At 38.7% G+C, this 21,530-nt stretch overlaps 1 protein-coding gene across 1 annotated transcript in view; it reads right to left on the bottom strand.

Moving 5' to 3' along the window:
- LOC307126094 (uncharacterized protein) overlaps positions 1 to 21,530 on the bottom strand; it is a gene marked incomplete at its 5' end in the record, with an annotated part of 73,352 nt that overhangs the window by 3,282 nt on the left and 48,540 nt on the right. The window contains 11 exon segments of the mRNA XM_079816470.1: positions 1,086 to 1,163; positions 7,458 to 7,760; positions 7,934 to 8,251; positions 8,328 to 8,651; positions 9,671 to 9,985; positions 10,091 to 10,405; positions 10,646 to 10,960; positions 16,586 to 16,648; positions 16,843 to 16,905; positions 17,930 to 17,998; positions 18,812 to 19,094. Coding sequence (XP_079672596.1) covers positions 1,086 to 1,163; positions 7,458 to 7,760; positions 7,934 to 8,251; positions 8,328 to 8,651; positions 9,671 to 9,985; positions 10,091 to 10,405; positions 10,646 to 10,960; positions 16,586 to 16,648; positions 16,843 to 16,905; positions 17,930 to 17,998; positions 18,812 to 19,094 — 2,446 coding nt within the window.

Genomic DNA, 21,530 nt, shown 5'->3' on the forward strand with positions numbered 1-21,530 from the left:
TTCAGCACAACATTTAAAGGGTTAGTTCACCCAAAAATGAAATTTCTTCCATTAATGACTCACCCCAATGTTGTTCCAAACCCGTAAGACCTCTGTTCATCCTCGGAACACAGTTTAAGATATTTTAGATTTAGTCCGAGGGCTTTCAGTCCTTTGAATGTATAGTGTATGCACACTTTGCTGTCCACGTCCAGAAAGGTAATGAAAACATCATCAAAGTAGTCCATATGTGACATCATATGGTTAGTTAGACTCTTTTGAAGCGTCGACAATACATTTTGGTCCAAAAATAACAAAAAGTAAGACTTAATTAAGCATTGTCTTCTCTTCCGGTTTTGTTTGAATCCGCCTTCACGACGCCACAGTGACGCTGTGACGTGTTATCTGGTGCGACAGAGCATCGTTTGTAGTCTAAAGGGGGACGCACGCTGTAAACAAAACAACCATGGCAAAAAAAAAAATATATATATATATAGCAATACAAACAATGTAGAACAGCTTGTTTACAGCGTGCGTCTCCCTCAGACTACAAACAAAGCTCTGTCGCACCAGATAACACGTCACAGCGTCACTGTGGCGTCGTGAACGCGGATTCAAACAAAACCGGAAGAGAAGACAATGCTTAATAAAGTCTTAGTTTTTGTTATTTTTGGACCAAAATGTATTGTCGACGCTTCAAAAGAGTCTAACTAACCAAATGATGTCACATATGGACTACTTTGATGATGTTTTCATTACCTTTCTGGACGTGGACAGCAAAGTGTGCATACACTTACATTCAAAGGACTGAAAGCCCTCGGACTAAATCTAAAATATCTTAAACTGTGTTCCGAGGATGAACGGAGGTCTTACTGGTCTTACTGGTCTTACTTGTTGGGTGTGGAACAACATTGGGGTGAGTCATTAATGGAATAAATTTCATTTTTGGGTGAACTAACCGTTTAAAGCAAAACACACTGAAACTGAACCAGGATGGCTTTAAATGAGTGATTAAACATGCAAATAAACTATTGTTTAAATTCACATATATAAATCATTTATTAGGAAAACACAGGCTTATATTAACAAAAATGTAAACAACTTACTTGAACACTGTCTCTGATGAGGAGATGGTGAGGTAGAACATGTCAGACGACTCCGAGGAGAATCGTTATTCTCTTCCACTGAGATAAAAAATTAATTGAACTGAATATTAGGATACAAGAGTCATTAGTCTGGACGGCGCCTCAGATCACACGTAAATATACCTTTGTTAGTGAAGTTCCTAAACATAATTTAGGGAGGAGCGAGCCCATCTAATCTTCCAATCAACAGCCAACAGCCAGAGTATATAAACAGCTGCTTACCTCTCCTCAGTCTCAGATGTTCCAGCATCCCAACCCCTCCCCTCCCCAAACTCCACCTTTATCTTAGGTACCTTGCCCTACATAATCATACATATTTAGTCACTGTGGGGTATATCAGAGCTCGAGTTGAAGCTGCTTCATCGAGCCCCTCATCAATGGACAGCAAGCCAAGTAAGTTTAACCTAATATTTTAAGATTATATGGGCAAACAAACTCGTTAAATATTAGAGGTTTGTCCGCTCGTCATGACATCATCATTACATTTACATTTATGCATTTAGCAGACGCTTTTATCCAAAGCGACTAACAACTTGGGAGTACAGGAAGTGAATGGTCATTCTGAAATACTGAGTCCGTGAACATTGCTCAGTGTAGCACAGGCTAGCTTAGGGAGGGAAAAGAGGGAAGAAAGAGGAAAAAGTTTAAAAAAAAAAACATTTTATGAGGTTAAGTGCTCACGGAAGAGATGGGTTTTTAGTTGACTTTTGAATGTTCAATGATTCTGCATTTCGGATGGCGGTGGGAAGATCGTTCCACCAGCTGGGAACGTTGAATGAAAATGTTCTGGAAAGGGATTTTTTGCCTCTCTGTGATGGCACCACAAGCCGTCGCTCCTTAGCTGAGCGAAGGCTTCTGGTGGGGGTGTGGACTCGTAGGATCGAGTCAAAGTATGCAGGAGCTGAGCGCGTGGAGGCTCTGTAGGCAAGCGTCAGTGCTTTAAACTTGATGCGAGCAGCGAGGAAAGCCAGTGCAGAGAGATGAAGAGAGGTGTGACGTGGGTCTTTTTAGGCTCGTTGAAGACCAGACGTGCTGCTGCGTTCTGGATAATTCGAAGTGCTTGGATCGCACAAGAGGGGAGTCCAGCCAGAAGCGCATTGCAGTAGTCCAGTCTAGAAATAACCAGGGCCTGGACAAGAAGCTGTGTTGCGTGTTCTGTTAGGAACGGTCTGATCTTCCTGATGTTGTGGAGCGCAAACCTGCATGAGCGAGCTGTCTTAGATATGTGTTCTCTGAAGGACAGCTGGTCGTCCAATGTTACTCAAAGATTTCTGACTGCCTTTGATGGGGAAATCAAGGATGTACCTAACTGGATGGCGAAGTCATGTTGTAGTGGGACTGGCAGGGAAGATGAGAAACTAGGTCTTTGTCAGGTTGAGCTGCAGGTGATGTTTTCTCATCCATGGAAAGATGTCCGCCAGACAGCTTGAGATTCGTGCAGCTACTGTGGGATCATCTGGTTGGAATGAGAGGTCAGACTGATCTCATGAAATAGCATATGTATGACACGCCAATTCGCTATGCCATTTTGGCGTGCTATCAAGACGCATAATCGCTTTTTAGCGTGTTTATAAACGCCGTTTCATTCTATCCCCCTACACTGCTCCTACCCCTAAACCTACCCATCACACACATACACACACACACTGCCCCTGCCCCTAAACCTACCCATCACAAGAAACATTCTGCATTTTTACATTTAAAAAAAGCATCATTTAGTATGTTTATAAATCCATTTACATTCACGCAGAATCACACGGCGTACACATACACGCGGAATCACACGGTTTACACATACACGCGGAATCACACGGCGTACACATACACGCGGAGATGATGTTCGTTTCGGCGTACACATACACGAGGAATCACACGGCGTAGAGTAGACATACACGCGGATAGCTCAAAATGCGTACAGATAACACGCCATTTGGCTTTAGAAAGTGACGTGTATGTTTACGCAAAGTCATGATGTCATGTTGGAGAGGTAGAGCTGTGTGTCATGAGCATAGCAGTGGTATGAGAAGCCATGTGCCTGAATGATGGGTCCCAGTGAAGTAGTGTAGACGGAGAAGAGGAGAGGTACAAGCACTGAGCCCTGAGGAAACCCCCGTGGTCAGTTGATGTGCTTCTGATTCCTCTCCTCTCCAGGCAACCTTGAAAGACCTACCTGTGAGATAAGACTCATCATAGCTCTCAGGTGTGTCTTTTACAAATTAAAGGGTTAGTTCACCCAAAAATGAAAATTCTGTAATTAATTACTTACCCTCATGTCGTTCGACACCCGTAAGACGTCCGTTCATCTTCGGAACACAAATTAAGATATTTTAGTTGAAATCTGATGGCTCTGAAAGGCCTTCATTGGCACAATGCACGGTTCACTCTCAAGACCCTTAAAAGGTACTAAAGATGTCGTTACAAAGTCCATCTCACTACAGTGGTTCTAAAATAACTTTATGAATCGGCGAGAATAGTTTTTGTGCGCAAAAAAACCCTAAATAGCGACTTATATACGTAGTGATTACGATTTCAAAACACGGCCTAATGAAGCTTCGAAGCGTTATGAATCAGTGAGCCGAATCAGCAGTTTGGATCGCCAAATTTCAGCAGTTTGGCGGTTTGACACGCGATCCGAATCATGATTCGGCTCACTGATTCATAACGCTTCGAAGCTTCATGAGGCCGTGTTTTGAAATCGTCATCACTATATAAGTCGTTATTTAGGGTTTTTTTGCGCACAAAAACTATTCTCGCCGATTCATAAAGTTATTGTAGAACCACTGTAGTGAGATGGACTTTGTAACGACGTCTTTAGTACCTTTTAAGGGTCTTGAGAGTGAACCGTGCATTGTGCCAATGGAGGCCTTTCAGAGCCATCAGATTTCAACTAAAATATCTTAATTTGTGTTCCGAAGATGAACGGAGGTCTTACGGGTGTCGAACGACATGAGGGTAAGTAATTAATGACAGAATTTTCATTTTTGGGTGAACCCTTTAAACACGAGACACCCATACAAAAAATAATGTCTATTTTAATTAAATAAATAATTATATATTAATTAAATAATTAATAAATAATTAAATATTTAATATCCTATTATAGAATAAACGGCACCTGTCTCATGATCTCGTTTCAGTTCATCAGTGATGACATCATCATAGTATCCCGGTGTGATTTCCTGCATCATCTCTTCTGCATCTACACATGTTATATAGTTTGAGTGTTTTTAATATTTTGGGAAATAAATGCAAAATATATAGTTGCAGTTCTGGAGACCATTCAGCTTTTTTAATCATCGTGTAATGAATCATGTGATCAGTTAACTGACCTTCGATGCCACTGCCATCGGTGAAGTCATCATAATATGCAGTCTTGAACTTTTTTTCTAATGAGATAAAAAAAATGACAATGATAAAGGAGAGCAGAACAGTCAGAAACATGTTCATCTTTACAAACAGAATGAATCCTCGTTTCTTTTGAATCATAAAGCATTGTGTTACTGGCAACACAATACGAATATTAATTACAACCCCAAATCAGAAAAAGTTGGGACAGTATGGAAAACGCAAATAAATAAAAAAAGAAGTGATTTCTAAATGTACTTTGACTTGTATTTCATTGCAGACAATATGAACACAAAATATTTCATGTTTTGTCTGGTTAACTTCATGTCATTTGTAAATATGCATCCTTTCCTGTCATTCAGACCTGCAACACATTTCAAAAAAAGTTGGGACAGGAGCAATTTAGGGCTAGTAATGAGGTAAAATGGTTAAATAATGATGTGATTTGAAACAGGTGATGTCAACAGGTGATTGTATTTATGATTTGGTACAAAAGCAGCATCCAAGAAAGGTCTAAGTTAATTCTTTAGGAGCAAAGATGGGCCGAGGATCGCCAGTTTGCCAACAAATACGTGAGAAAATTATTGAAATGTTTAAAAACAATGTTCCTCAAAGAAAGATAGGAAGAGATTTGGATATTTCACATTCAACAGTGCATAACATAATTAAAAGATTCAAGGAATCTGGAGGAATTTCAGTGCGTAAAGGACAAGGGCGCAAGCCTAAGCTGAACAACCGTGATCTCCGATCCCTCAGGCAGCACTGCATCAAGAATCGTGATTCATCTATAAGCGATATCACCACATGGGCTCAGGACTACTTTGGCAAACCTTTGTCAAGTACCACAATACGTAGTTACATCCACAAATGACAGTTAAAACTGTACTGTGCCAAAAGGAAGCCCTATGTTAACAGTGTCCAGAAGCGCCGTCGAGTTCTCTGGGCTCGGAGGCATCTGGGATGGACCATCACACCGTGGAAACGTGTACTGTGGTCAGATGAATCAGTATTTGAGGTATTTTTTGGGAGGAATGGACGCCGTGTGCCCCGGACCAAAGAAGAAAAGGATCATCCAGACTGTTACCAGCAACAAAACCAAAAGCCAGGGTCTGTCATGGTATGGGGTTGAGTCAGTGCCCTTGGCAAAGGTAACTTGCACTTCTGTGAAGGCACCATTAATGCTGAAAAGTACATAGAGATTTTGGAGCATAATATGCTGCCTTCAAGAAGACATCTTTTCCAGGGACGTCCATGCATATTTCAACAAGACAATGCAAAACCACATTCTGCACACATTACAAAGTCCTGGCTGCGGAGGAAGAGGGTACGGGGATTCGACTGGCCTGCCTGCAGTCCCGACCTGTCTCCAATAGAGAATGTGTGGCGCATTTTGAAGCGCAAAATGCGACAACGAAGACCCCGTACTGTTGCCCACCTTAAGAATTGTTTACAGGAAGAATGGGACAAAATTACTCCTGAAACACTTCATCACTTGGTGTCTTCAGTCCCTAAACGTCTTTTAAGTGTTGTGAAAAGGAATGGCAACATTACAAAGTGGTAAATGCTTTACTGTCCCAACTTTTTTTTAAATGTGTTGCAGGTCTGAATGACAGGAAAGGATGCATATTTACAAATGACATGAAGTTGACCAGACAAAACATGAAATATTTTGTGTTCACATTGTCTGCAATGAAATACAAGTCAAAGTAAATTTAGAAATCACTTCTTTTTTTTTTTTTTGCGTTTTCCATACTGTCCCAACTTTTTCTGATTTGGGGTTGTACACACACACCTGCACCTAGTAGTGTACATAATTGAAATGAAATACAAGAGTCATTAGTCTGGATGGCGCCTCAGATCACTAGGCACTAGAACATCTTGGCACAGCAACAGTCTCTTCCCAAAGGCGATTTTCCTCTTGAACTATTTAGTGCAATATCTTTGTAAATCTTTTAGTTCTCAGTTTAGGGTAACACTTTACAATAAGGTACAATAATGAACTGCACTTATAAAGCATTTATTTATCTTTGTTAATGTTGATTTCAACATTTACTAATGCATTATTCAAATCTTGTTAACTTTGTTAATGCACTGTGAACTAACATGAACAACTGGATTTTTTTATTAAAGGGTTAGTTCACCCAAAAATGAAAATTCTGTCATTAATTACTCACCCTCATGTCGTTCGAGACCCGTAAGACCTCCGTTCATATTCGGAATACAAATGAAGATATTTTAGTTGAAAGCTGATGGCTGAGAAAGGCTTCAGATAGGCCTCCATTGGCATTCAGTACATTTACTCTCCCAAGACCCATAAAAGGCACTTAAAACGTCGTTACAAAGTCCATCTCACCACAGTGGCTCTACAATAATTTTACGATGCGACGACAATAGTTTTTGTGCGCAAAAAAAAATCTAAATAACACCTTTTATCCAACTTGTTATTGTCTTCCGTGTGTGCCTCCACTACGCATGCGCGAGAAAATGACATAGTGCCAGCGTTCGGGAATCCATGAAATGCGCACTTTAGCCCGATTTTGAGCACTACGGTGAGACCTAAAGCACGATCAATGTAGAATTCAACAGCTTAGATACGCGCGTCTTCCTCTGCTTGTAAACAAATCGCTTCTGGGTCATATGTCCGAACGCCGGATCTGCGTCATATTCTCGCGCATGCGTCGTGGAGGCACACACGGAAGACAAGAACAAGTTGGATAAAGGTGTTTATACCTTATAAACAAACCTTTATCCAAGTTGGATAAAGGTTACCCTTTAAGTAACGTTAACAAAGATGAACTAATGCTGAATGCTGTTGTTCATGGTTATTTCATGTTAACTAATGCATTAACTAATGTTAACTATTACAACCTTATTGTAAATGTTACCGAGTTTAGTTTTTCAGAAAGAGTTTTCTCAACACATTATAAACATGTCTTTAAAGAAACATGACTATTGAGACAATCTTACGTAATTTAAATATAATCTCACTTGAGCAGGTGATTTTGGCCACCTCATCTTCATTACAGTAGTTCTGTCCCCACGGTAAAGATGGACACTGCCACAGACTTGAATCATGTGGTCGACATTTCACATTATCCAGCCAGTTAGGAGCTGATTCCAGTCTTGGTGTAGAATCAGACAAAACACCAGATCTTCCACAGTTCAGCTCCTGACAAATCAGACTCACTGTGTCTACTTCCATCTGGTTCCAGCACACATTACCCCAGGATCCATTGTAGAAAACCTCCACATTCCCTTCACAGCCCTCAGTTAATCTGATCTCTTTAAACTCTAGATGGAAAAGGACGTGCATTAAAATAATTGGTATTTAGGTTATGCTGATCGTGGATCCTGGAGTTTATTTTGTAAAAATGACCGGCTGTACATTATCCCTTTCATAGGATATTTAGTGAAAAAAAATTAAATGTATCTTTGAAAATAATTTACATTACTTTATCATTTACCTGAGCACACGACTCCTACATCCTCCTTGTGTTGACAGTCATGTTTTCCCCAGCCTGAAGAAGAGCACTTCCACAGGGACGTCTCATTCCCCTCACACTCCACCTCATCCAGCCATATGGGTCCAGAACCAGGACCAAACCAGGCTGGTACCTGCTGGTTACTGAGGGCCACTCCACACTGCAGCTGACTGCACACCACATGGGCATCTTTAATATCCCAGGAGTCATCACACACTGTCCCCCATGAGCCGCTGTGAAAAACCTCCAGCCTCCCTGCACAGTCTCCCCCAGAACCCACCAGCCTGATGGACCCGCGACCTGATATTCAGAGAGAGAAAAACACATTATCGATCACTAACAACTAAAGAATCTGCCCAGATGTTGCTCTTCTCACCAAGGCAGGTGATTGACAGCTGTTGTGTGGAGCTGCAGTTGAGAGTTTGTGGAGAGCTGCAGTTCCCCAGATGAGCTTCACTCCCAGAGCACTGGAAGCCCGTCACACACTCATGACTGTGTTCAGGACTGGATGAAGAGGAGCCGGAGAAGTTCAGCACAGAGCCACAGCCCAGCTGTCTGCAGACCACAGAGGATTCAGTGAGACTCCAGGAGTCCAGCAGAACTCTCCTCCAGACCTGATGGATGGAAACTTCCACCTCCCCCTCACACTGTTTCTCTCCAGACAACCGCACCAGACCATCATGAACAGCCAGAGAGGAATCTGAGAAGATCTGATGTTTTACTAAAATATTGTAATTTTGAGATTATGATTTTTTAAAACCTCTTAACTGTCACCCCCCTTTTTGAGAATAGACATGAAAATGCACTATCCAAACTTAAAGGGCTCTAACTCAAGAATACTTTGGATATAGACCTAAGTTTGGTCTTGTTTTAAAGAAGACACTCTGCAGATTATTGCTGAATATGATTTCAAAATATGAAAGTATGAAAAAGTTATGTAAATTTAAATTAAAATAAATAAATCTAAATGAAAAATACTGTAATAAATATTTTTATTTTATATAAAATATATATTTTACAAAAATTTACTCTAAAATTACTATAAAAGCAAAGCCATATGTCTAACCAAGTTGTGTTCCAAATTTGAAGTTGATATCACAAAAATGAGATTGTGTAGGTGCTATACCAAGAATAGCCACCGGGTGTCATTCACATGCCATTGATTGTTTTGTTTTTTTTATGCAGTTTCCTGTAAATTTCTGTTCAAATATCCCTTTCATCACAAAATAGTCACCAAATATTGATCCTTGATACATTTCCGACAATATATGTTTTGTCAAGATTAAAAAAGATTTTGATTATAAAGTAGTTAAAACACATTTTGTAATACGAAACATGACACCGCCCACTAGAGGAGGAGCCCACTAGAAGAATTTAGAGTACCATTTCCATAGTAATGCAACGTCTGATTTCAAAAGGATAAATTTTGAGTTTGTAAGCTTTTAAATGATACCTAATTTACGATAATTACTAAAATATATGATACGAAAAAAAGGCAATAAAAAAAGAGCGCCAGGTGTCCTGCCAGTGGGACGGGGACACTTAGGAGGTTTTAATAATACATTTTACATAATAAATTCTGAAATAAAGGACATTAATCTTTCAGTCTGAAATAAACATGTGAAATACAATACATGAAGATAACTTAAATATTGTATTTATACTATTGAGTCTTTCAGCAGAGTAATATCAGTGAATCTCACAATAATATGGACTCACTAGAGCAGATGACTCCAACATCTCGTCTATGAGAACATTCAGCTCGATTCCATGAAGAGATGGAACATTCTGAGAGTTTTGTTTCATTCCCGTCACAATCAAACACATCAGCCCAGATTTCACCACTTCCCTCTCCAAACCAGTCTGATCCCACAACAGACACAGCAATCCCACAATTCAGCTGTCTACAGAGGACACTGGCAGCTCTCATATCCCAGCATGCATCACACACTGTGCCCCATTTACTGAAGTACTGACGCTCAACTCGACCAGAACAGATGTCAGGACCATTGACCAGTCTGAGGTCAGTGTAACCTGGACAAAGAACAGAGTTTCGTTAAACAGTATGAAACATGCGAAATAAATGTTTGAAAAAACTTTTTTGAATCATCAATAAGTTGAAAACTACTGCTCCATTACCAGAACACAACAGTCCAATGTCATTCTCATGGCTACAGTTGTGTTTGAGAGAAGATGATGTTGGACAGAAAGATATATAAGACTCGTTTCCTCTGCACTGAATCTCTTGTGTCCACATCTGAGCATCTCCTTTGCCAAAAGCAGCTTCTCCCAGCACCTGTACAGGAGCTCCACAGTCCAGCTCTCTACACACAACCTCTGCATCCTGCTGGTCAAAGGCAGCCGCACACACTGTGTGCAATGTTTTCCCTTGAACCACCTCTAATCTCCCAGAGCACAAGTGAGATCCATTAACAAGCCTAGAAACTTTATGATCTGTAAGTATTTTATAAAACAGTATGAAACAGACAAAAAAGTATAACTAAAAAGTATATTTCATACAAGTTACTTTTCAATTACTAAAACCTGGGAATGCAACCTGTGTGTCTATCACATTAAAAAAAATCAATGTAACAAAAATATGTGACATGCTACTTTTGTCCATTATTAAGATAAACATAAATTATATTAACTTATTTTTCTAACAAATCAATTAACCAGATTGAACAGGCTCACCTGAGCAGATGACTCCAGCATCTTCACCATGACCACAGTTACTATCACCCCATTCTTCTGATCCACAGTTCTTCAGTGTTGACTCTGATCCACTACAGGCCACATCATCCATCCAGATTGGCCCTGATCCTTGTCCAAAGTGAGCATCACCCAGAGCATCTACAGCCTCTCCACATCCCAGCTCTCTACACACCACTGCAGCATCAGTCATATCCCAGTCATCATCACATACTGTTCCCCACTGACCATCATGAAGAACCTCCACTCTACCAGCACAAGGACTGTTGCCACCAGCCAACCTCACAGTATCGAAATCTGTACATGAAAGAGAGGGAGCGATTTAACCATTAGCAGCCTACAATCATTTGTTGAACATTGCAATGTCGGGGAACATATAAATATCATGTAGATAACATAGTACACATATAAATATAGTATTCTATTCTAGACAATTAAAGTTGGAGAATAAACTGAGCACTCTTCTGATCTTGTCATCATTACACTGCTTGACTGTAAATGATTTTAATACATTATAACATATTACCAGTAGGTAATAGTCTGCTGTCTCAAAACTTAGATATTACACAGGTCTCTTTTCAGTTTCTAGTGGTATAATAGATAGATCAAAGATAAACTGCTCATTTAAACATGTAGAATTTCACCTCCTGTCTATTTTGTACTTACCAGATGTGGTTATAGTGACTATAGATGAGAGTAAAACGAGTGTCAGACATCCCTCCATCTTCTTCTGCTCGTCACACTGTTTGTTTGACTCTGTTTCTCCTCGGCTCCCTCAAACACACTGAAGAAACTGGCTCCTGTCAGTCCCCTAAAGACAGAGAGACTCTCACAGCTGCCAATGACACTCACTGTTACCTTATTAGACACAACAGAGGAAATCATCAAACACAATCACTGACAAATCAGAAAGCAGCATTTTTATTTTCTCCATATATATCAATAAAGTGTGTGCGCTGATGAGCGGGACTCCTCCTCCAGCGTGAAGAGACACTTCACTGAGGACAGACTCGTGTCAGTCATATGTCAGCGTGGAGAGAAAGTCACACTAAACTTAAAGGAGATACAGAAACACTGCAGGTTATATTCAGCATCAAAGCCTGTGTCTGCACACACAACATACAAGACCGACGACTGACTGCTCACACTGAAGCTTTACTTCACACACAAAAAATACTTGATCTTTGCTATAAATTATAATAAACTGAACATTTTAAAGTTATTTTGGATACATTAAATGTATTTTATACTATTATTGTGTTCCAAACAAGAGCACAATTAACAATATGTTGTTAATAAATTATACAATTAACTGGACTGGTTGTGTACAACAGATACACAAGTTTCAGACCACATTAGTAAATAAACATTGGTTTCTGCTCCACATATTCATTTGGCATTATATTCAAGACATTTGCAGCTGTAATGTGTGTTTGATACTGCAATGCGTAATTCATCCAGCAGATGGAGGCAAAACACTTATAAAGAGAAGCAGAAAAGAGTCTTGTCCATGATGGAGCTTCTCAAACATTCTTATGGGCAGAAAATGTAAATTTCTTTTTTCATGCATTTAATTAAAAAAAGGTAAATTTCTTTGTTTACAGCTACTTTTGATTATACCAACAATTGCAATGTATTTAACACATAACACTTCATAGCACATTCATCTCACTCTTTGTTTGCTGTTATAATATATTATAATACACAGACGGGCAGAATGATGAATGCAGGTAAAGTGGGACACTTTTGTGTTAAACGTGTAATTTAGATACCTAGATTTTTTAGTTAACTTTAACTTATTCTTTAGTTAACTTTAAGGTCCAGCTATACTATTTCAATATGAATAAAATTAATATAATGTGCTATTTGCAAGGTATATACCAATAAACATTTTGAGGTCATGCACTCCCAACAAATCTCTTTTCAGGTAAAGTGGGCCATCCCTGAATTATATATATAAAAAAATGATCCTGTATATTGATTAAAAAAAAACATGACTTATTAACACATATTATCAAACAAACATATTAAAAAACAAAAAGCATTTTCATTATCTCATTTCATTATCATTATCTGTTCTTTCTTTCCTTTCTTCCATCTCTGACTTGAATTTCCTAATGACAAATTCACTTCTGTTTTCTAAAAAGTAGAATATTATACACGTCAACTATTAGACAACCAGTCAATCTCGATTTATTTAGTTAATTTGAATAAAATTACCGAAAGTTAAAGGTGGCGACCTTTAACACCTTTTATTCACTTTACCTGAATCCCACTGGTCCACTTTATCTAACACATTCAGCCAAAGTGCAGGGGCCAGCAATATTTAATCACCTTACAAGAAAACAAACAAACATTTTATTATATGTATTTTATTTCCTGTTAACTGTAGTAGCAAACAGACACTGTCACAATAATATGTGTTTACATTTAGTGAGCAACTTTAAATAAAATCTCCTTTCAGAGGGTTTTCTATCTTTGAGGGTTTCCTCCTTTGAGGTGTGGCCACAGTCACCAGAGTCATATCATCAACCAAAACTATTTTAACACTTAATAGTGTAAATAAATAGTGTCTCTTTAATGAAAGACCATTGCCATGCTGTGAATGTGTAAACCCATCGAGAAGCACAATCAAACTTAAATGACCCACTTTACCTGCATTCACCCCTAAATACACTGTAACAGAGTCGGCTCCAGAGCAGATCTACTGGAGGGGCATTGGGTCATCGGCGGGGGGGCACTGCCGTATTTTTAACACTTTTTATTATTATTATTATTATTATTATTATTATTATTATTATTATTATTATTATTATTATTATTATTATTATATTAACCAGGCCAGGATTCCTTTTTTGGATGGGCCAGAGCCAGACCAATTGTGGGTGGGCCTTAAATTAAAAACGTTATCAAATCACTGTTTAACCTAATAAAAATGACTGACTAATATAGGCCTACTGTTATATTGTCTGTGCTTACATAATTGAGATTTTAATAGCTTGATGCTCTTTAAATATTTTGTTGCATTTTAAAAATTTTCGATGCATAGGACGGACCTGTCCGCGATCGCTCTCCGTGGTTCTGACCAAAGAAGAGCGCTTTGGAATCTCCATTAGCGCATCTCTCTAGAAGGCCAATAGACTGTAAAAGTGACAGTGATATTACAGAAATTTTAAAGTGTAATATTTCCCCAAAATAAAGTTTAGTTTTGCTCGTATAACATGAGCCCGAATATTTGCCAATTCTGTTTATTTGTGTTAAGGAAACAGGAAAACCTAGGCTACGCATGTCAATCCATTCCCGACGATCTTGGTTTGCTTCTTATTTATTGAATATAAAGACAATTAGTTAATAAAAAAATAATGTTATATGCTAATATTTAAACATAGCCTAACTATTTAACTAAATAGATCCTCTGTAAGAAAAAAGCGCCCGCGTATTTTTTCCTTTATGACAGCGGAAACAACTGGCACTCCGTTATTTTTAGCAATACAGATAAGTGCAAGACATAAACTATAAACTGTCTACTTTTATTTGTGTACACTCACAACACCAACAAAGGCCGTGGACTCAGGGAACAGATTATTTTGCACTCCACTCCAAACGCTGTCTTCATTTAAAAAAAAAAAATTTGTTTATTAAACGAAAAGCTTTTCATTTAAAAAGCGTTTCAAAATTAACTTCATATTTCCAAAAAACGAAATTCCGAGCCAAAATAACAAAGTGGTAAAAAAACAACAACTTTGAGTTAGCCAACCACCATGCAAATGAAACATTTCGCCCTTCTCTTGTGACTACCCAAAAAGGGAACGGTAGCCTATTAACTAAATATTCTAAATAAATATGCACATAGCCTAGTAATAATAATAATAATAATAATTATAATAATAATTACAATAATAATAATAATAATAATATTGCAAAAGTTTTTGCGCAAATCTGTAATGAAACGCGGCTACTGTTATTAAAAGAATAACCAAAAGGGATATTTTTTGGGCCACATGCCATGTCCTGTGTTAGGAGGGGCATCAATGACCGCTAGGGGGGGCACGGCCCTCGAATGCCCCACCACAGCACCGACACTGCACTGTAGTGAGAGTGATGGGACTATTTATTGTGTTTTCAGCGGGTTCTCATAATTATCGTTTCTAAAGGTAGGCTAAGTCTTTATTAAAAATCAAATGAAAATGTCAAATGAAGCCATAAAAGAAATTATAAAATGTCTTGGTTTCTTTTTTTAAATGGGAATAATAAATAATTAGTTGAATGGACTCCCTTTTAGCCTAACTAATATCTCCTCCAGAACAACAGAACATCAAACGATAGGTCACTGATTTTATTGTAAAGAAAATTCTAGAAGAGCAACATCCACTTACCGAGCTCCATTTATCACTCTCTGTTCCGTCTGAACTTTTCCTGGGATTTCCGCTACATTTTAGTCGAGGGCCGAACTAGTTCAGTGACTATGGGTGCGGCTCAGTCAGCTCCCTAGTTCAGTAGTCAGGGCACTGATCAGGACAAAAGTCAATGGGCTGACTGAACAGTGCCCCGACTACTGAACCAGGGGCTGACTGAGACGCACCCACAACACTCACACACAACACTGCTCTAGTTCGAGCCGTTCATACAGCGCTCAACTCAATACATGACCACGACTGAAAAACACAATACATGAACACGACTGAAATACAATGTGTCCATTGAACAGAAACTCGCCATGCTAACACGGGTGCGCCGGTCAAAGCCTTTATGGATGCAGAATTTTATTTGGGGGCCCCTCAGTGCCACCAATACGACTGACTATTGTCAATTCTTGATAATTCGCACACCCATTATCAATTGTATTAGTTGTAGCTGCGTTGCTTAGCTATATGTCTGCCTTCCCTTTTTTACCCTTATACGGTTTTTAATTGTAACAGTAGCAAACCCACAAGAGTGGTCAGGTGTTAATTTGCATTGTAATGTTCAAAGTCGATACTTCTTTTAAAAACATAAGAAAAAATCGTACATATCCCAGAATATGAATATGCTCACAATTTGTTTCCAGGATTCTTTGATGAATAGAAGGTTCAAAAGAACAGCATTTATCTGAAATAGAAAGCTTTCAAATAATCCTAAAGTGTTTTCTGTTTTCAACATTGATAATAATCATACATGTTTCTTGAGCAGCAAATCCTCTATTAGAATGATTTCTGAAGGATCATGTGACACTGAAGACTAGAGTTCTGAAGCTGAAAATTAATTTTGATCACAGGAATAAAATAAAGTTACTAGATATTCTCATGGAAAACAGCAGTTTTAAATTGCAATGATATTTCACAATAAATCGTTTTTAATGTATTTTATTTTTGATCAAATAAATTCAGCCTTGGTGAGCAGAATATTCATCGATGTTCATTGATCCTTTAAAAACTATTTAATGTAACTATAAACTGTGTGTCTGTTGATTTTCTACACTTATTTCGATACTGTCAATCGCCTAAAAAAAATATTTTCCTACATTTTGCTCTTTTAAAAATCCATTCATTCATAAAGTTCATAAAAATTAATTGATAAAAAAACATATTTTGAGTTTGCACTGATATCAAAATGTAATTGTTACTCATTTTTGTGAAGCATGTAACATTTCATACAAAAATATTTAAAATTACAAAAACAAAAGGCACTGATGCATTAGGAGAAACATATGAAACTCCCAGTAGCTCCAGGAACTGTCATGATTTGATGAAGAGAGGCAGTGGGTGTGGTCAGTGAGTCACATGACCCCTCCCTCTTTATTTGGCCCCTCCACCACATCATCATAGTCTGTTTTTAAAAACAAAAGTTCATATGTTAATTCTCATTATTATAAATACATCAAGATTTAGTTTAAATTATCAAAATAAATAAAATATAGGCCAAATAAATGTCACAGTAAACTACCCAACAGGTTTCTCTGATCTTCATTGCTGTTCTTCACATCATCATACTCCTCCTGATCTCCCTCTGATGCACATGTGAAATAAAACCTCACATTATAATCTGTAAATCAGCTCGTGTCATTGATGATGTCATTGATCTCCTTCTCATGTCTGAGACTGTTCGATTTACTCCTGATAAAGTCCTGATGATTCATTAATGGAAGAAACACACGTTCAGTATAAGCGGTTGATAATAAAATGCAGTTCTGTGTGTCTCACCTGTTACACCTGGAAAGTTCTGTCCGTTAATGATGACATCATCATAATGCTCCGGTGTGTCCACTACATATACATGAAGATATAAACAGAACAAATGTTACATCATCATATCAGTACTGTATTATTTTAAACATAAAATACAAGTAAAAATACCTTTTTTAATATTAGAGGTTTGTCCGCTCGTCATGACATCATCATAGCTCTCAGGTGTGTTTTCTACAAATTGAACATGAGAAACCCATACAAAAAATAATAGATATTTTATATATATACACAGATTGTATATAAACTGTTAGAATAGACATGAAAATGCTCTATCCAAACTTAAATGGCTGTAATTCAAGAATGATTTGGAATATAGACCTAAGTTTTAAAGAAGACACTCTGCAGATTATTGCTGAAGTGAAATCAATTCAAAAGTTTTGGAAGTTTAAATTTACTGTAAATTAAAAATACTGTACTAAATATTTTTTATTTTATATAAAATATATTTTACAAAAAAATGTTTTACTCTAAAATTACTCTAAAATTAAAGCCATATGTCTAACCAAGTTGTGTTCCAAATTTGAAGTTGATGTCCCAAAAATTGAAGTCCCCATGATTTTGTTTAGGCGCTGTACCAAAAATAGCCTCCGGATGTCATCCACATTCCATTGATTAAAAAAAAAAAGAAGCATTTTCCTACAACAAATTACAAAATTTCTGTCCAAATATCACTTCCATCACAAAACAGTCACCAAATATGGATCCTTGAGACTCAGACCTTTCCGACGATATGTGTTTTGTCAAGATTAGAAAAGATTTTGATTATAAAGTATTTAAAATAAATTTTGTATTATGAAACGCTCCGCCCACTAGGGGAGGAGCCCGCTAGAAGAATTTAGAGTACCATTTCAATGGTAACGCAACATTTTATTTCCAATTCATTTTGAGTTCGGAAGCTTTCGAATGATACCTAATTTATGATAATGACTAAAATATATGATACGAAAAAAGGCAATCAAAAAAAGAGCGCCAGCGGGACAGTGACAGTTAAGGGGTTAAATATTTAATATCCTATTATAGAATAAACGGGCACCTGTCTCACGATCTGGTTTCAGTCCATCAGTGATGACATCATCATAGTATCCCGGTGTGATTTCCTTCATCATCTCTTCTGCATCAACACATGTTATATATTTATAGTCGGGGAGCCAAAGTCTCAAAAATGGGTTGAACCTGAGATGGTCTGCCATACTTTTTATTTGTGTTTTTTCTGTTAACGTTGACCCTAAGAACCAATAATTGGAGGGTCTGCTCTGCCGGAAATATCGCGAAAAAAAATTGTGGCCATTTTAGAGTATGCACCCTTTATTTTTTATCAGAAAATGTGAAAAATGATTTTTTTCCTCAAATCCTCAGTGGGTTGGGTAGGCTGTTAATAAATGTATTCCAGATACACAGAACACATGTGCTGACAACATCCACTGAAAAAATAACTTTTAAAACACATTTCTACATGATTTTGCATCAATTTAATGCAAAAAATAGGCGTTTTCTCACTTTTTTTCCCAGTATTTTCATCTTTACTTCATTGACAATCAACTATTCCCCCAAGTTATGACATCTGTCAATATGCCATTCTTTTCACCAAATAGTATACTCATTCCACAGAAAAAATTATAAAAATCCAACCAAAATCAATGGATCTGTGATGATTTCACTACTGGTTGGCGATCAACAAGCTCAGAACCTCAATAGCATTTTAGGCTACTCTCAAAATTCCGATAGACATACTGGATATTTAACATGGTTGTTAATGTCCACATTATTAAACATCATGGTCTAGGCATCTTTTTTAATTTCAACATAACCCTGTTCTCCCAATGGAAGAGTGTTGTGATCTTGGCAACTGCTTGGCAGACATCCTGGGCAAGGTTGAGAACTTGTTCTTGCTGCTTAGGACTGACTTTCACCCGGTCGTCCTCACCTAACTGTGGAGTTGCATCTGTTATCATCCATGCCAGGTGGTTATACAGGTTAGAGCTCACTCTTCGGGATGCGTCCAGGTATGATATCTCTAGCTGCAGTGACGGGTCTTCAGTCATACTTCCAGGCATCTGCTGACTTCCACTGGCTTGAGCTGTTCTGGCTTCTCTTGCTTCCTTCAGGATCTGCTTAAATTGGTTTTGGAGGTCCTTCCATATTCTCTTTGCAGTGTTGTAGGAAGAGACTATGGTGTCATCTGGTGTTAACTCAGATATTTGCATCATCTGAGGATTTTTTCCAGAAATAAAATCCATAATTCTCTCGTCTCAGGGGGATATGAGGGGGAAAGTACCATAATTTGAATATACTACCGGGTTTCTACTGATACAAAGCTTAATGCTAAATCACTGAAGTAACCCTTAAAATTCCTTCAAATTTGAGAGCATGCAGCCAACATTAATTTCTGCTGGAACATTCAGGCTAGAACATACTTTCTGTTCCATTATTTTACAATTGCCACCTACTTCATTGTGCCTTCTAAGGCGGGCAATCAAGGACTGACATCTGTATGAGGTAACATTCTGAACTCCATGGCTTTCCAAGTATTTACAGAATTCATCCCTCAAAGCTGTAACTAAGAATATGGCTCTTTGAAAAAGGGCTCATCTATCCTAGATATGAGTTGGTTCAGTGCAGCATCATATGGAGTGGTGGCAGTACTAGCCCTTTCCTGTGAACGAAGACTCTTTGTCAGGTAGTTGGTCATGCATTCCTTGTGTTACCAGAAGACCTCAGCAATTATATCAGTACACTTGTTTCCATCAGGACCACAAATCTTGTGTAGTATCTCTTCCTCTTCAAGTTTGTTTGCTTTTTCCCAAACATTCTGTCTGTCATTCATTCTGTCATAAGTGGCGATCAAAATGAGGGATCTATTCCCCCTGGTCGTGCATGCTTTACTGATCTGCCCGCATTGTCACCATGGAATAATTGAAATGAGCTGGATGAAAGAGCTTGACTTCTGGCTTTTCAACTTTTTTCCTCGTCTGGTCAACAGTTTTACGATCTGTGTACCTCGCACAACATTGTGTGTGCCACAAAGTATTCCTCCTCAGAAAGTCACATTGAGGTTTCAGCCCATTGTCAAGTCTGTATGAGACATCATCCTTTGTTGGTTACAGCATATAGGAGGGAAGGGTAGCCTTGATTTGTCAGTTTCTGAAGAGGACCAGCGTCACTGTCTGTTTTCTGACATATTATGCAAGCAGTATAGTTGGGACTGAGCAGGTTTCTCTTCAGCTGTTTGGTTGAGAACTCAGGCTTCATCCTTCATTCTTCTCCAATTCACATCACTCCTCTCCTGTTCTCTCCTGTTCACTCCTCTCTCTTCTCCTCCTCTCCTCCACGCTTCTCCTCTCTTGTTTAATCCTAAAATAAGATCAGAACCAAATCTGCAAATGGGAAATATTGTGCATTCAGGTGAAAGAAATCATCTCGGGTTACGACTGTAACCCTTGTTCCCTGAAAAGGGAACGAGACACTGCATCTAACGACACTTTGGGGATGCTCCTAAGCATAGCGATCAAGCAGACGCTCCATGCGTCTCATTCCCTTCTCAGGGAACAAGGGTTACAGTTGTAACCCGAGACGTTCCCTTTCGAGGGAACTCGCACTGCATCTAACGACACTTTGGGGAACGAATACCCACTAGGCCACACGAGAATCACGCCCACCCTTGTGTGAAGCTGGAACCCAGGCACACTTAGGACGCGAGCACCCTAGCGCCAGGCGTCGCAGGGAGTTGCAGATTGTAGAATCTAATGAAGGTGTGCGGGGTGGCCCAACCGGCTGCCTCGCAGATCCTCCTGAAGCGAGATTCCAGAAAGGAGGGCCACAGAGGATGCCATGTCTCTGGAATGAGCCCTCACGGCTATCAGTGAAGGCAAATTACGCACCTGATAAGTCGTGGCTATAGCCTGGACAATCCACTTACTGATTGTCTGTTTTGGCGCAGGCAGCCCTTTCTTGGATGAGCCAAAGCACACCAACAACTGGTCTGACTTCCTCCACTGTGAAGACTTCTCCAGATAAACTCTTTTTTCCAGAACTCTGCTCTGACCGGGCAGAGCAGGTGAAGTCTCCTTTCTTCCGCCGTCACGTGAGGTGGAGGATGGAAGGCCTAAAGAACCACTGACCGTGCCACACTCGATGGCACCTTGGGCACATAGCCCGGCCTTGGAAGTAAGATGGCCTTAACTCCGCCAGGGGCAAACTCCAGGCAAGTTGGCGTAACCGACCCCGGTCCCCCACCCTCCTCAGTAAGTGATAGCAAGAAGAAAGGCCACCTTAACCCCTAGGAGTCTGAGCTGTTTTGGGGCCCTTTAGAAGTTTTGACATGCTCTGACATTTGTGTTTTTTCAGTTGCTTATAAACACATTAATGGCAAAAGTGTAATTACACTGTATTCAGCACAAACTGGGCTACTATAATATGTGAGCAACATGTATGTACATGCTTGTATTTTTGAGAGAAAAATGTTTATGCACAGATTTTGAAAAAACAAAAAAATTTGTTTTAAAATTAAGGCCTCAAAACACACAATAGATATCTGTTCCCAAGACTTTTGACTCCTGTTTGTATTTGCATAGAGTTTTTTCTTTATACTGATGTGAGAATCATTGAGCCTACTCATTCACATAAAACAATACACTGATTTAAAA

This window comes from Gobio gobio, assembly GCF_949357685.1.
Source record: "Gobio gobio genome assembly, chromosome: 5".
NCBI lineage: Eukaryota > Metazoa > Chordata > Actinopteri > Cypriniformes > Gobionidae > Gobio > Gobio gobio.